The sequence below is a fragment of the Pelophylax lessonae genome, assembly GCF_965119305.1.
Source record: "Pelophylax lessonae genome assembly, chromosome: 6".
NCBI classification, from domain to species: domain Eukaryota; kingdom Metazoa; phylum Chordata; class Amphibia; order Anura; family Ranidae; genus Pelophylax; species Pelophylax lessonae.
This window is the reverse complement of record NC_138773.1, coordinates 128,651,185-128,666,844: the sequence shown is the minus strand read 5'-3', so window position 1 is coordinate 128,666,844 and position 15,660 is coordinate 128,651,185. Positions and strand designations below refer to the sequence as shown.

The 15,660-nt window shown below is 44.4% G+C and overlaps 1 protein-coding gene across 1 annotated transcript in view; it reads left to right on the top strand.

Moving 5' to 3' along the window:
• Positions 1-10,480: 10,480 nt before the first annotated feature.
• Positions 10,481-15,660, top strand: part of LOC309558652 (uncharacterized protein) — a gene marked incomplete at both ends in the record, with an annotated part of 92,906 nt that continues 87,726 nt past the window's right edge. Inside the window, one exon of the mRNA XM_082261717.1 lies at positions 10,481-10,759. Coding sequence (XP_082117843.1) covers positions 10,481-10,759 — 279 coding nt within the window. The remainder of the gene's footprint in view (positions 10,760-15,660) is intronic.

Below are 15,660 nucleotides of genomic sequence, written 5' to 3'. Positions count from 1 at the left end.
GCAAGAGGACTTTTTATAGGAATCTGCTGTCTGTTGTTTAAGCACTTCCATTCTACGTTAAATTCTCCCTGCTGGACATGACGTATTATGAGAGACTTGCTATGAGAAATGTCCTCAGCAGAGAAGGGTTTATGGCAGACATGCCAACCATGACAATCCTTATCATCCTGAGTATTGTGATAACATCCAGCGATGTGCACTAACCTTGCAATGGTTCTGACGAGTCTCATCCAACTGGAGAAATGTTCAAAGCGATCGATGACAGTCAAGGCTGGAGGTCTGTCTTGTTTCAGTGACTAATGCACTAACGTCAGCACGGATTTCTGGATCATTATCCGGATCCTGGATGCTGAAAACTTCCTGTACACATTCGTCTGCCCATCCTAGCAGAAACTCTGGACCTGTAAGCCAAGTAGAGTTAGTAAAATAACCCATAGACGTAGGCCTGGTGGCGTGATCTGCTGGATTGGTACGGAATATTTTATCCATAAAGGCGACAATGTGTTCTCTTGTCTCAGGCTTGCTGTTCATGGTATGCTGAAGAGAGTTTAATCTGGATAGCGCTTGCTCCCGATTGTCCCGGAGCCTTACCCTGGTGGTTCGGAAGGGTAATGGAGAAACCCAGTGATCGGTTTCGTCTTTAAAGAATTTACTGTCCATTATCTTGATGAACTCTCTGTCCTCTACTGATAAGGCTACTTTATCGTCATCCTTGGTTGTGTGAAAGACTGATCTCCCCAAATTGTCAGCAAAGAAGGGAGAAATTATGTCAGGTGGTTGTATGAGGTCTGTAGACTTCTCCTTCACTTCATAGTGATGAGGACACGGCTTAATGCAAGTTGTGCGTCCATCTCCACGCACGTACGTTTTGAAGGAGTAAATTCTTGGTTGATCAGCATACATTTCCTATGACTACCCATCCCAAGTCCAGCCTCTAGGCATATGGCGTGTAGTCAGGACCATTACAGTGTTGACGCACCTTGTGCACCCTTAGATTGTCTCTTCCAAGCAGGAGTAGAATCTCAGCATTGTTGTCCATAGGTGGGATATCGTTGGCTAGGTGCCTTAGGTGCGGTTGGTGAAATGCAGCTTTTGGGATGGGAATCTCATCCCTATGGTTGGGTATTTGATCGCATTCAATCAGCGTTGGTAGGGGTATTTCTGTATTCCCACTGATGGGAGAAGCAATGAATCCTTGTGCCCTCCTGCCGCTACTCTCTATGTGGCCTGAGCAGGTGTTCAAGATGTAGGGTTCTGATGGTCCCTCTATCCCAAAGGCTTCAAAGAATTTAGGTCCCGCTAGGGACCGGTTGCTTTGGTCATCGATGATGGCATACATTTTTACTGCCTTCTCTGGTAGTCCCTCTGGATAGACCTTGATTAGGCATATTCGGGCACAACATTTTTCACTCCGGCCCTCACCACATACTTCCAAACATGAGCAGGAAACAGCGGCAGCTGTGTTAGCGTGGTTCTGGGGCTCCCCACCATGACTTGGAGCAGGACTGGTGGTGACGGCAGCTGGTGAGTCTCTGGGGAGTGGAACTGGGTGCATAGCTGAGACATGTCTTTCACTATGACACTCCTCACACTTGATGATGGATTTACAGGGGTATCTGAAACATACCCCAAGCTCACTGAGGACTTTCTTGCGCTCCTGTATGGTTTTGGATCGAAACCCTCTGCATTTGTTCAGTGAGTGTGTTTTTTTATGAATGGGACATTCACGATTGAAGAACTTGTCTCCTGATGAGGTATTGTACCAGGCGGCATCGAGACCTGCATCTGCTTGTCCCACATAGACAGTTCTGAGGCTCTTGATACGATTTGTGGAGCCTGGGCCCAGCCATTTGATCAAGAGGTCGAGCTCCTGCTCTGCTGTTAAGTTGAGGTTGGCAATGGCGGCCCTGTGTAATGTTCTGGTACCTTTGGGTACCCTAATTACTCTTTCATAAGTGTATGCGCCCCACCATTCTCTTTTGGTAAGGTGCGCATACACCTTTAAGACTGATGCTGTCATCACTGAGCGCCGGACTGGATGGCTATTTAGATCGCCGGCTCTCACTCACATGTGTTCGTTCAAACTGCTTTGTGCCTTGATGCTAACCTGTCTTGAAGCTCACATGCTTGCAAGCATACCTCGCTGTCGGAACCACGCTGCGCTGATCCCTGTATCCCGCTACCGGATCATCCGCTCTTGCCGAACCTCTCCTCTGCTACATTGCTATTAGTGATAAGTACCCCACAGGGGAGACCTCTATAACCTTTATACTAAAGCTTACACTATCTAGCTCTGCATACTAAGGACTATTACTACATCTGCATTATCTAAGATTGCTAGCTCTTGAGCCTACTACCACCTGTTCTTGCACTGGGTTGATCTCTCTTGTATGTCCACCTGCTACTCTGTCATCTACTACCATACATGATTGCTAAACCTATCTGCATCCCATCTGCTACTATCTTACTTTCAAGAACATTTCCTTTCAAGTGTCTGTCATCTACCATCTCTACCCAACCTGTCTCTTCAGCCTATCATCACTGTGTTACTATATACATAAGTCACTCTAGGAAACATCTTATTGAGTGTGTGTATTTACTTGCTGAATTGAGATCATCCACACATGATGAGTCATTGAGAGTTGGGAATGGTGTCTCAGCGTTTCTCTACATGACTACTGAAGTGGAATATTTCTGCAGCTGAAAATCCACATCATACGTAAAACGCAGGAGCGTTACAGATTGAACGAACCACAAATGGATTCAGCAGAAATAACCACTCAGATGACACAATTAAAACAGCAAGTAACTGCGTTAATACACGCACTTGCTGAATTAAAAGAAGACAATCAGGCTCTGTCGCAGCAGGTAATTAGACTGACACAACTTACCACTGCTCAGTCCCCTGAACCCCAAATAAATCCTCCTTTGGTATTTACAGGCGATCGCAAAAAATTTCGCGAATTTAAAAACGCATGTGAGTTACTTTTCTTGCTAAAACCCCGTACCTACCTTACTGATCACATTAAGGTTTGTACTATTATTTCTTACCTAACAGGCGATCCTCAGGCCTGGGCAGACTCTCTTTTTGAGAAAAACGACCAGCTTCTCAACTCCTATGCCTTGTTCCTAGCAGAACTCACCAGCCTATATGATGATCCCAATAGGCAGAGTACTGCCGATCTTCAATTAAGATCCTTGAAACAAGGTAGGAGACCTGTAGAAGACTTTGTCGCAGAATTCAAGAGATGGACCCTTGATTCAGAATGGAATGATGCATCTCTGAAAACCCAATTTAGGCTTGGCCTATCAGAGGCCGTTAAAGACGAGCTCGCCCGAGTGGATCTGCCAAAAACCCTGGATGCATTGATACAACTCAGTATCACTATAGATAGAAGACTACGAGAAAGAAAGGCTGAGAAAATGGGAATGCCATTATCCAGTTCTTCTCGGATTTCGGCCGTTGACCCCGTTCCTATTGAGGTAGGAACCATACGCCCACCTCTATCAACTATGGAAAGAGCCAAAAGACGATCTGGTAATCTCTGCTTGTACTGTGCATCCCCGGATCACAAGATAAACGTCTGTCCCCTAGTCTACAAAAAGAAGGGTGAGTGTTCACATGTCCTCCTAGGGGGATTGACAACTTCAATCACTAACCCTTACCTTTCTGTTTGCATAACATTACAGTGGGACCAGAACAGGATTACTACTAAGGCCATGATTGACACAGGATCTTGTGGAAATTATATTGACATACGTTTTGCTGCTTTAAATAAAGTTCCTATTATTTCTAAACTTAAACCTGTCTCAGTAAGTCTTATTAACGGTGTTCCTTTATCCTCTGGTCCGATCACTGATCAGACACAGGCACTCCTAGTCACTACTAACGGGTCTCATATGGAGACCACTACCTTCGATCTAATACCTTCACCCCACTTTCCCATTGTGTTGGGACTTCCCTGGTTGCACACACATCAACCAACCATAGATTGGAAGGAACGGACCCTGGCCTTCCTCTCTTGCTATTGCGAGGGTACGTGTAACCTCCCGTTTTTCGGGAAGATCCTGTCTGTGGTGACAGATGAGATTGCACCACTATGTTATCAGGATCTCTCTGAGGTTTTTCTTGAGAAAAATGCTCAAGCACTACCTCCCCATCGAGACTATGATTGTAGCATTGATCTACTCCCAAATTGCCGTTCGGTCATGTTTATCCTCTTTCACAGGATGAACTTTCCCATCTCAAAGACTATTTGGATGAGAATTTGGAAAAAGGTTTTATTAGACCTTCCACTTCTTCCACAGCAGCAGGACTCTTTTTTGTCCTCAATAAGGACTCAAGTCTCAGGCCTATCATCGACTATAGGCAATTGAATGCTATTACAATAAAAGATCGATATCCTCTACCGCTTATCCCTGAGCTCAATGAGCAGGTGCGTGGAGCTACCTATTTTTCAAAATTGGACCTGAAAGGAGCATACAATCTCATTCGAATCCGTGATGGACACGAGTGGAAGACTGCATTCAGAACCAGATACGGATTGTTCGAATATCTTGTAATGCCATTCGGGCTATGCAACGCCCCTGCAGTTTTTCAACGATTTATAAACGATATTTTCAGAGACTTACTAGATGTCTGTGTTGTGGTATATCTGGACGATATACTTATATATTCACGATCCCTGTCTGAACACATAAGACATGTAAGACTAGTATTATCGAGATTGCTTGCACACAACCTTTATGTGAAACTGAAAAAATGCTTGTTTCATAAAGAAGAGGTACTCTTTCTAGGCTACATCATATCCAAAACAGGAATCGAGATGGACATGAGTAAGATATCCTGCATTCAGGATTGGCCTACACCAACCACACGCAAGGCGCTACAGCGATTCCTTGGATTTATGAATTTCTACAGGAAGTTCATTAGAAACTTCTCTGCCATTGTGAGACCCCTCACACAGCTCACTAGCATTAAAAAACCATTCAAATGGTCAGATGAAGCAAATAAAGCTTTTCACCTGTTAAAGACAAGGTTTACTTCTGCTCCCATATTACGCCATCCAGACCCATCCCTCCAATACATTCTGGAAGTAGATGCGTCAAACATGGCAGTAGGAGCAATACTCTCCCAACGACCAACTCACACTTCACCACTTCATCCAGTCGCCTTTTTTTCTAAATCCCTAAGCAGTCCCGAGATAAATTACCCCGTGGGTGAAAAGGAACTGCTTGCTATAAAATTGGCTCTGGAGAATTGGCGACATCTACTCGAAGGCACCCAATTACCAATACTTATATACACGGACCATAAAAATCTCCAATATCTTCAGACTAACAAAACTCTCTCGCACCGACAGGTACGATGGTCACTATTCTTTTTAAGGTTTAACTTCCTAGTGACCTACACACCTGCAGATAAGAACAAAAAGGCGGATGCACTATCACGACTAACTGAAGAAAACTACTTTGAAATCCCTTCCGTTCCTATAATACCTCACAAACGCATTATTGGAGTTGTCCTTTCCTTGAAGGAAGAGGTTTTGCATGGTATAAGTTTGGATTCACCCCCACCACAATTAAATACTGATGCAGAAGGCTTCCTCTACTACAACGACAAACTTTACATACCACCTACCATACGCACCAAGATCTTGGAATTATCGCATGATGTGCCTATGGCAGGACATATGGGTATGACAAAGACTCTTAATCTGATTACCAGGCAATTCTGGTGGCCTGACATGAAAACATCTATACAAAAATTCGTCTCTTCATGCAATGTCTGTGCCAGGTCCAAAATTGACACTACGAGACCATCCGGTCTACTATGCAGTCTACCAATACCCCAAACTCCATGGGAAGTTGTGTCCTTGGACTTTATAGTGGAATTGCCTCCTTCCAAAGGATTTAATACCATCTTAGTGTCAGTGGACCATCTGACAAAAATGGCACATTTCATTGCTATTCGCAGACTACCTTCGTCCAAACAAACGGCAGAACTCCTGATGAAACATGTCTTTAAGTTACATGGTATCCCAAAAACTCTTCTGTCTGACCGTGGATCACAATTTATTTCCAAATTTTGGGAAGAACTGTGTCACATACTACGGATCGAGCGGAAGCTCACTTCTCCTTACCATCCGCAGACCAACGGACAGACTGAAAGAGTCAACCAATGCATCGAGCAATATTTACGTTGTTACACTTCTTACCAACAGGATGATTGGGTGGATCTTCTCCCTCTGGCAGAATTTGCCTACAACAACGCAACCCACAGTACGACCAAGCAGAGTCCGTTCTACTTGAACTATGGGTTTCATCCCTCTATTCTTCAACCACGCATCCTTCCTTCAAATAACCCAGTAGCTTCAGACTATCTTACCCAAATAAAGGACTCTCTGGGTTTGCTTAATACTACCATTGCACACGCTCATAGTCAACAAAAGAAGTACTATGATCTTCGCAGAAGACCTTCTCCTCAGTACGCTATCGGGGACCTCGTTTGGCTCTCAACAAAAAATTTAAGACTGAAAATCCCTAGCAAAAAGCTTGGACCTTTGTTCTTGGGACCTTTCCCAATCAAGAAACTTATTGAAAAAGCTGCAGTACAGTTTACATTGCCAATAGACCTCAAAATACATCCCATTTTCCATGTGTCGCTACTGAAGCCCCATGTTCCTGACCAAGGAATAAGGCCTACTATCCCACCTCCTCCTCCTGTACAAGTTGAAGGTGGAGAAGAATACGAGATAAAAGAGATTCTGGATTCTCGCATCCACAGAGGAAGACTTCAGTACTTGGTTCGATGGAAGAACTATGGGCCCCAAGACGACACCTGGCTAAACACCTCTGACATACATGCCTCTAGATTAATCCGCAATTTTCATGCGAAGTACCCAGACAAACCAGCTCCAGAGGCCTTCAGGAGCCGGCCTTAAGGGGGGGGGGGGGTAATGTAATGTTCTGGTACCTTTGGATACCCTAATTACTCTTTCATAAGTGTATGCGCCCCACCATTCTCTTTTGGTAAGGTGCGCATACACTTTTAAGACTGATGCTGTCATCACTGAGCGCCGGACTGGATGGCTATTTAGATCGCCGGCTCTCACTCACATGTGTTCGTTCAAACTGCTTTGTGCCTTGATGCTAACCTGTCTTGAAGCTCACATGCTTGCAAGCATACCTCGCTGTCGGAACCACGCTGCGCTGATCCCTGTATCCCGCTACCGGATCATCCGCTCTTGCTGAACCTCTCCTCTGCTACATTGCTATTAGTGATAAGTACCCCACAGGGGAGACCTCTATAACCTTTATACTAAAGCTTACACTATCTAGCTCTGCATACTAAGGACTATTACTACATCTGCATTATCTAAGATTGCTAGCTCTTGAGCCTACTACCACCTGCTCTTGCACTGGGTTGATCTCTCTTGTATGTCCACCTGCTACTCTGTCATCTACTACCATACATGATTGCTAAACCTATCTGCATCCCATCTGCTACTATCTTACTTTCAAGAACATTTCCTTTCAAGTGTCTGTCATCTACCATCTCTACCCAACCTGTCTCTTCAGCCTATCATCACTGTGTTACTATATACATAAGTCACTCTAGGAAACATCTTATTGAGTGTGTGTATTTACTTGCTGAATTGAGATCATCCACACATGATGAGTCATTGAGAGTTGGGAATGGTGTCTCAGCGTTTCTCTACATGACTACTGAAGTGGAATATTTCTGCAGCTGAAAATCCACATCATACGTAAAACGCAGGAGCGTTACACCCTGAAGGTTGCCTTCCAAGCTCTGTAGCTCTCTGCACGGTCATCAAATTTTGAGAGACTTGTATGAATTAGCTCTCTGCTCATCATAAACCTGGACAACTCAGACATATCTGATTTCTCACTGCTCATTGCCGCGACAAACTTGTGATGCTGCTGGGGTGTGTAGGCTGCGCGGCGTGAAAGGGTGAGATGCTTCCGGGTAGAATGATGTTGCTGCAGGGATGAGCTGTGATCTAGCCTCTGTAGATTGTGATGACTGCTGCTTGAGCTGTGGGGGTAGGCCAGGAAACGCCTGATAGCCTATTTGCTGTAATAGCTGTCCTTGAGAAGGCACATCTGGGTGAATGCCATCAGGTTGCTTAGGCGCTGTGAGTGGCACTGTAGGTGGAGTTGACTTGGAGGTTTCGGTGTTGTCTGCTTGGACGATACTGCATACTGGAGGTGGTGCAGATAACTGTTCCAGTACATAGTCAATGGTGCAATCAGCTGGATCTTCTATTTCCTGTGGTGGCGAGCAGACTGGATCAAGACCTTGGCTCAATGCTTGCTCAAGTAGTCTTACTTTAGCTAATGCAATTTCCTCTTCCATCTCTGATTCAAGAATCTTTATTTGAGCCTCCGCTTCTGCTTCTACCCTCTTGGCATCTGCCTCTGCTTCAGCCTTCTTGGCCTCCGCCTCTGCTTCTACCCTCTTGGCATCTGCCTCTGCTTCAGCTCTCCTGGCCTCCGCCTCTGCTCTTGCAAGAGCTTCTTTTTCAGTAACGGAACGTCTCGCTTTGGATTGCTCTGCATTTATGCGGGCCTCTAGTAATCTGTCACTTAGGGCTGAGCTTCTTGAGCACGATGATCTGTATGACCGAGAGGAATGTTTAGATGAATTTGATCTGTGTGATCTAGTTTCTTGCAAATGGGAGATACGGAGTTCCGCTTTATCTTTAGCACGCAGCACCATGGTGTCTCTTTATCTGTCTATTGATTCTGCCTTGCTCAGTTCTGAAAGGGCTTCATCAATATTAGCATCTTTTAAAAAGGTTATATACCTTGCGGACAGTCTCTTGTATCTCTCATGAGCTGTGTTCAGCCGCCTGATGGCGATTTGTAAGCTTGTGACATCACCAGAGGATTTAAGTCCTGACATGAGGGAGGAAACTCGTTCCCATAGCTCTTCCAGGTTATCGCATAGCTCGTCTTTTGTGGTTTGATAGTTTTCCCTGACCTTTAGTGTCGGTTTGAGGGAGCGTCTTGGTCGCACGACTTGGTCTGCTGGAAGTGTGGGTTCTGCTTCCTGTTCTTCATAACGATCAGTATCAGGCTGCATTTGCTTTGTTTCATCACTGGGGAACTGTGCAAGGTCCTTTTCAGCCATTTTTATTTAAGGTGTGCTGTCTCTTTAAGAAAATAAACTTTTGAATTGGGGGCTGAAAATTGCAGTGCGACTGCGCTGGTCACTCTGGCAAGGTTCCTCAGGTGTTTTGAGTGATTTGCGGGGTTTGGTTGGAGAGGGACCCCGCGTGCGTTAAGAATTCTTCTGCTATGCGAGCGAGGACTTGTGGAACATGCACTGTAGCCGGGCAGATTTGCTGCATGTGGGCCTGTTGCAAGGGAGATTCCTGAGTGTGGTACTGGACTCTGAGGGAATCTGTGGCCGGGGTGTGGACATTAAGGCAGTTTTTGACTGTTCTGTCCCCACATGAAGGCGAATTAAGGTATAACTGATAATAGCTGTGTGACTTCCTACCTTCGTATCCAAGCAGTGGGGCAGACCGGACCGGCAGATGCTCAGGTTAGATGAATCCAGACTTAGGCATGAGGATGAAATCAAATGTGGGGTTTATTCAATCCAAATACAGCAATATACGGTGATACAATACTGTTCTGTAGTAGTGGTATCAATACTGTCCTGTTGGTGTCTATCCTGAGGCTAACTGCTGGTCAAAAACTGATGCCTTTTCACAAGTCCAAAAATGTGGAGAGTTTCCAGTCACACGGCCTTAATGAACTGAAGATGGCTGCTGCGTGTCACAAGACACAGTCTGAAAAACCATGCCCATGATGTCAAAAAACTTTACTGACCAAGAACAAAGGCGTGCGGCATGCAAATTCTGGCCAGCAGATGGCAGCAGTACAACAATGCATAGAAAACATTATTGAGAAAGAAAGATAGATAATGCAATGTACAAAATAATTATGAGGAGAACAGCACACCGTACAGACCTCCTTTTTTAGGACGAGGGAGAGGTCGCAACCGCCCTCGAATATACAGACAACAAGGAGAAAGAGATGGAGTCACCCAAAACAGAAATGTAGAAGAGGATGCAGAGCAGGGAGAAAAATACAACACAAAAAAACGCAGGCGAGAATATTAAAACAAGGTGTCTTTAATTTAAGCAAAGTTGAATTGAATAACAAGGAGTTACATATATTGCACCAGGGGCTAAAATGTGCTCCTAAGCGCCCTGTTAACAAATTCAACGTTTTTATAGATACACATAAGTATATTCGCCAGCTGAATCTTAAAAAGTATTATCTGAATAACCCTGTAACATCTATTAGTAATTCAACTACTAATTCTCATCCAATAGATAGTGATTTGAAACATAAATCCCTATTTAATCCCTCAATTAGTAATAATCACCAGATCGAGACATTCAAACATTTAGTATTGAAAGATCTGGAAGATCTACGACCCATGATGAAAAGCCGTCACCAACATATAGATGAAGAGCTCAGGAATTTGGAAAATAGAAAGGAAATTATTGTAAGGCCCGCTGATAAAGGTGGAGGGGTGGTGGTCCTTGATAGAGACTATTACCATAATCAGTTAAGAGAAATGCTGAATGATAATTCCACATATCAGAAACTAAGAAAGAGAAAGGATCCTACTATAATGTTTAAAAATGAACTAAAAAGTTTGGTGGACTATGGTTATAAGACGCATGTTCTAAATAAAAAAGAGAGGAAATATTTGGTACCTACTGCCTGCAGGATTATTTATACCTTCCCCAAAATCCATAAAGACGAGAAAAATCCACCCCCTAGACTAATTTTAAATAGAATCTGATCGGTATCAGCACGGGCAGGGGAATACTTAGATAAGTTTCTCCAACCCAACGTGCGGGCAACAAAATTGTTTTTAAAAGACACAAAAGATTTATTAAATTCACTTGAAAAGGTAAAAGTGTCAGGCGATGCATCCGTATATCTAGTGTAACAGGAAGTCAGCTAAATCTGGGAATGTAGTCACAGGAAGGAGATACATTTCTACCTGATTTAGAAAGTCCATTAATTAATTTAGGGTGTTGGCTACAGAGCTAGCCAGCAGGAAGTTGAAAGGCCTTCACCTGTTCAGAATGAGGGAGTTAAGGCTCTATAATTTGTTCAGAGAAATTCCTATTGTTTGCTGCCTCCAGAAGCTGTGTCCTGAAGCCATGTGGGCTGGGAGCAGGAGGACAGTCAGCGTGTGCCTCCCGACAGGATGTGTGGGCCTGGGAGAAGACCCCCCGGAGTGATGTGTGCCCGGGACGGTAACCAAGGGTGAATACGTCTCAAAGGTGAGAAGACGAACTGTTGATGTGAAAGAAACAAAGGACTGTGTTGCCCTGTGAAGCTATTATAAAAGGACTATTGAGTGTCCGCTGGAGGACAAGGAAGTCTGCCCGACGGTAGGTTGGAGACAGACACTTAGGCAGGTTCCAGTTGTGAGAAGGTAGCCGCCCACAGAGGCAAGGATTTATTTTCTGTTTTATTTTATTTTGGATGTTTTGCTGCATACAGCCTGGTGAAGAAAGTACCATTTAATAAACCACACTGTTTGTTTGCAAGCACTTGTCGGCTACCTCTCTGGGAAAACGCACCCCCCAAGGGGTCATCCACGCCTACCACCGAGCTAATCCCTCACATATGGTGGAGGTATGCAGTGGGCAGAAGCGAAGATCCCTGCAAGGAAGTGCAAATGTTTGATGAACTTTGTCTGGTGCATGAGATTGCACAATCTATGTGTGCAGGAGAGAAGATCCTGACAGAAAAAAAAAAAAAAAAAGTGTTTTAAAGAGACAGCGGTCTCAAAATTATTTGATGAACTTTGTTGTGTCTGGTGCAAGTGACTGCACAAATTGTGTGCGCAGGAAAAGAGATCCTGCAAGAGAGAGAAAAACTACATGTGTTGAAGAGACAGTGGTCTGAAAAATTTGTTTGTGGAGTTATTGAAGATGGGGCGGTCCAAACGCCTGAAAAATGCAAAGATAGATGAAATGAGAGACCGGATTCTATGGATGGAGGGGATGTTGCCGTCTGAACCAGCCCCATCCATGCCTAAAGAGAGTCTACTAAAGAGGAAGGTTGTTGTCCCTAGCAACACTGATGAAACTGCTATGGAGACGCAGTGTGCTCAGATGAAAAGTAAACTCAAAATGGAGGAGATGTTGAAACATCTGATTATATCAAATGCAGCTCAACAGCAAGCAAATGCAGCTCAACAGCAGGCAAATGCGGATTTTCAGCAGAGCTTTGCAGCTCAACAAAAGGCTCATCAAGAGAGCATGGCAGGCTGGAAACAGAGACGCCAGCAGCCAATGGAGGCCATCGGTTTGGAGGAAACCGAGTATGTGTGCAGGGCTGAGTTGGATGCCTTGCAACGGAAAATGGAAGAAAAGGAACAAGCCTTGGAATTGCTTAAAATGGAGCATAGAAACTTGCAGGAAATGAATGAACTACTCAAGTCTCATGTGTTACAGTGGGAAGAATCCACTGCTCTTCTTTTGGTCGAGTTGCAAAAATGTCAAGACACTATAAAGGAGAAAGATACCATCCTCATGGAAAAGGAAATTGAAATTCAGACTTTACAGAAGCAAAGTATGGCTGATATGTTGGAGTTGCGTAATCAGCTGGAAAAAAGTCTTCAGTCTTTGGGAGCTACAAAAATAGACCTGCAGGAGTCGCAGGAACAGAATGTTGCTCTGGAAGCGACATTGTCTCTCAGCGACAAAGAGAAAAGTGAAAGAGAGGCTAAATTACTGAGTACTGTGTATGAGCTCACTACTTTAAGCAATGTGGTAGATGAATGGCGTGCGGACTGTGAAAGTTGGAAAGGGGAAGCCCAACGTGTCCAGCAGCAGTTAAAGGAGAAAGAAGCCTGTGTGGCAGAATTACATTCTTATTCCCAGATGCTAGCCAATGAGGTGAAGGCTCTTATGCAGGGAAAAGAAGATTGTGAACATAAGAGGGAAAAAGTAGAGGCACAGCTTCTGGAATCGCAAGTCAAGGTGTCAGAAGGTGACCGATTGTGTGCTAAGCTGTCAGAGAAGGCAAACCGACTGCAGGTTGAGTTGGACAATGTTACAAATCAGCTTTCTCAAGCAGACAGCAAATCTAGAGAAATTGCGGAAGATTTTTCTATCTTGGAATCGCAGCTGCAAGACATGCAGGAACTCTTACAGGAAGAGAGGTGTCAAAGGCTGAGTTTTAGCACAAAGCTCAAACAAATGGAAGATGAGAAAAATGGCTTCCTGGAACAATTAAAAGAGGAGGCGGAAGCAAAGAAAAACCTATCGGAGCAAGTCGCAACATTGCAAGCTCAGATAGCGGATATGAAAAAACGCATGGAAGAAAGCGTTGCTTCATTACAGTGTGTTGAAGATGTGAAAAAGAAGTTTGATCAGATGCTTGGTGAAGAGAAGACTGTGTCTGCAAAATATGCAGAAGAACGCGACCGCGCAGAAGCGGAGGCGCGTGATAACGAGAGCAAAGCCCTGTTCTTGGCTCGCTCTTTGGAGGAAGCTCTAGAGTCCAAGGCTGAACTAGAAAGAGTTAACAAGCAGCTATGTACAGAGATGGAACATGTGGTCAGCTACAAGGATGAGGTTGAGAAAAGCGTTCAGGAGCTAGAAAAGTCTAAACGAGCCTTAGAACAGCAAGTAGAAGAGATGAAGATTCCGTTGCAGGAACTGGAAGAGGAATTCCAGGCAACAGAGGATCTGTCCCAAAGAGGGGATAGTGTGCCTGATGCAGTTTTTAAAAGGATCAGTGTTTTGGGGTCTGTCCTGAGTGAGCCTCAGAAATGTGATGACACGTGGCTTGAATCACCCCTTTGGAATAAACCGTTCCTTCAAAAACTTCAAGCATTGGAAAATGTATCATTAGAGCTTCAGCAAACAAAGGAGCTGAGTAAGAAATGTGGTGATTTCTCAGTTCAGGCTGAAAACCTAGTGGAGAAAACTAAGGCTGTTGGTGAAAACGTGAAGCAAATGAATAAGTGCCTTTCAGGGAGTGTTTCCAAAATGGAACTGGTGAAAGACAGGTGGCAGAAATTTGATCGTGATCTTGAGATACATTCCATGTGGAATTCAGATAGAGAAAAGAAACTAGGTGACCTTGAGCGGTCAAATAGTTCAGCAGAAAGTGCATTGAAGAAACCTGTAAAAGAATGTGTTGCAGTTCCATGCTTCTTCACTGATGCAGAGAGGAGGTCTATAATGGATACCACCCAGATCGCTGGGTTCAACTGTGTTGTTGCCTTTGACCCCTATGTTGGTGGAAGGAAAGTTGATGATGTTCTGGTTGGCTACTTCTGTGAAGAGTTTGGCAAGAAATATAAACTGAATATCAAATCAAGTAGTAGGCCTTTACTGCGACTCGCTCAGGAGGGCGAAAAGTTTAAGAAGTTGATGAGTGCAAATGCTTCAGATCTGCCTATGAATATGAAATGTTTGAATGATATTGATATCTCTGGGAAAAGGAACAGGGGTCACTTTGAAGAAATGTGTGACAGCCTGTTGTCTCAATTGGAAAATCCTCTGCACAGCATCTTAGAGCAAGCAAAGCTCAAGAAGGAAGATCATTCCCTTTTACAACAAAAAGTCAATGATTGTGTACAGCTGTATGGAGAGGCAACTCAAGTCACAGAGGGATGTCAAGAGTCCCTACTTGGAACAAAGCTTAGTGAAGCAAAGGTTCTCAAAGTTTTGTGGAAAACATTTATGGATTGCAGAGAGAGGCGTCTTAAGAATGTTGAAGACATTAAGACTAGCCCAATTGAGTTGCCTATGGATCACGGTCCTCCATGGTGGATTGGACAGACGGTTATGAGGGACAAGCTGTCTGACATTTATGAGAAAGCTGTCAATGAAGATGACAGAAACGAGAAGGAGCGAAATGATGCCAAAAATGCAGTTGAAGAATGTGTATATGAGATGAGAGACAAACTGTGTGGCATTTATGAGAAATCCGTCAATGAAGATGACAAAACAGTTTCATCCGGAAGCTTGAGGATAATAGGAGGCTTATCAGTGAGTCAGCAGTGCTTGACACATGCGTGCCTGGAAATCTGTGTCCCAACCCTAGGGTTGAAACAAGAGGGGGGGGTATGTAACAGGAAGTCAGCTAAATCTGGGAATGTAGTCACAGGAAGGAGATACATTTCTACCTGATTTAGAAAGTCCATTAATTAATTTAGGGTGTTGGCTACAGAGCTAGCCAGCAGGAAGTTGAAAGGCCTTCACCTGTTCAGAATGAGGGAGTTAAGGCTCTATAATTTGTTCAGAGAAATTCCTATTGTTTGCTGCCTCCAGAAGCTGTGTCCTGAAGCCATGTGGGCTGGGAGCAGGAGGACAGTCAGCGTGTGCCTCCCGACAGGATGTGTGGGCCTGGGAGAAGACCCCCCGGAGTGATGTGTGCCCGGGACGGTAACCAAGGGTGAATACGTCTCAAAGGTGAGAAGACGAACTGTTGATGTGAAAGAAACAAAGGACTGTGTTGCCCTGTGAAGCTATTATAAAAGGACTATTGAGTGTCCGCTGGAGGACAAGGAAGTCTGCCCGACGGTAGGTTGGAGACAGACACTTAGGCAGGTTCCAGTTGTGAGAAGGTAGCCGC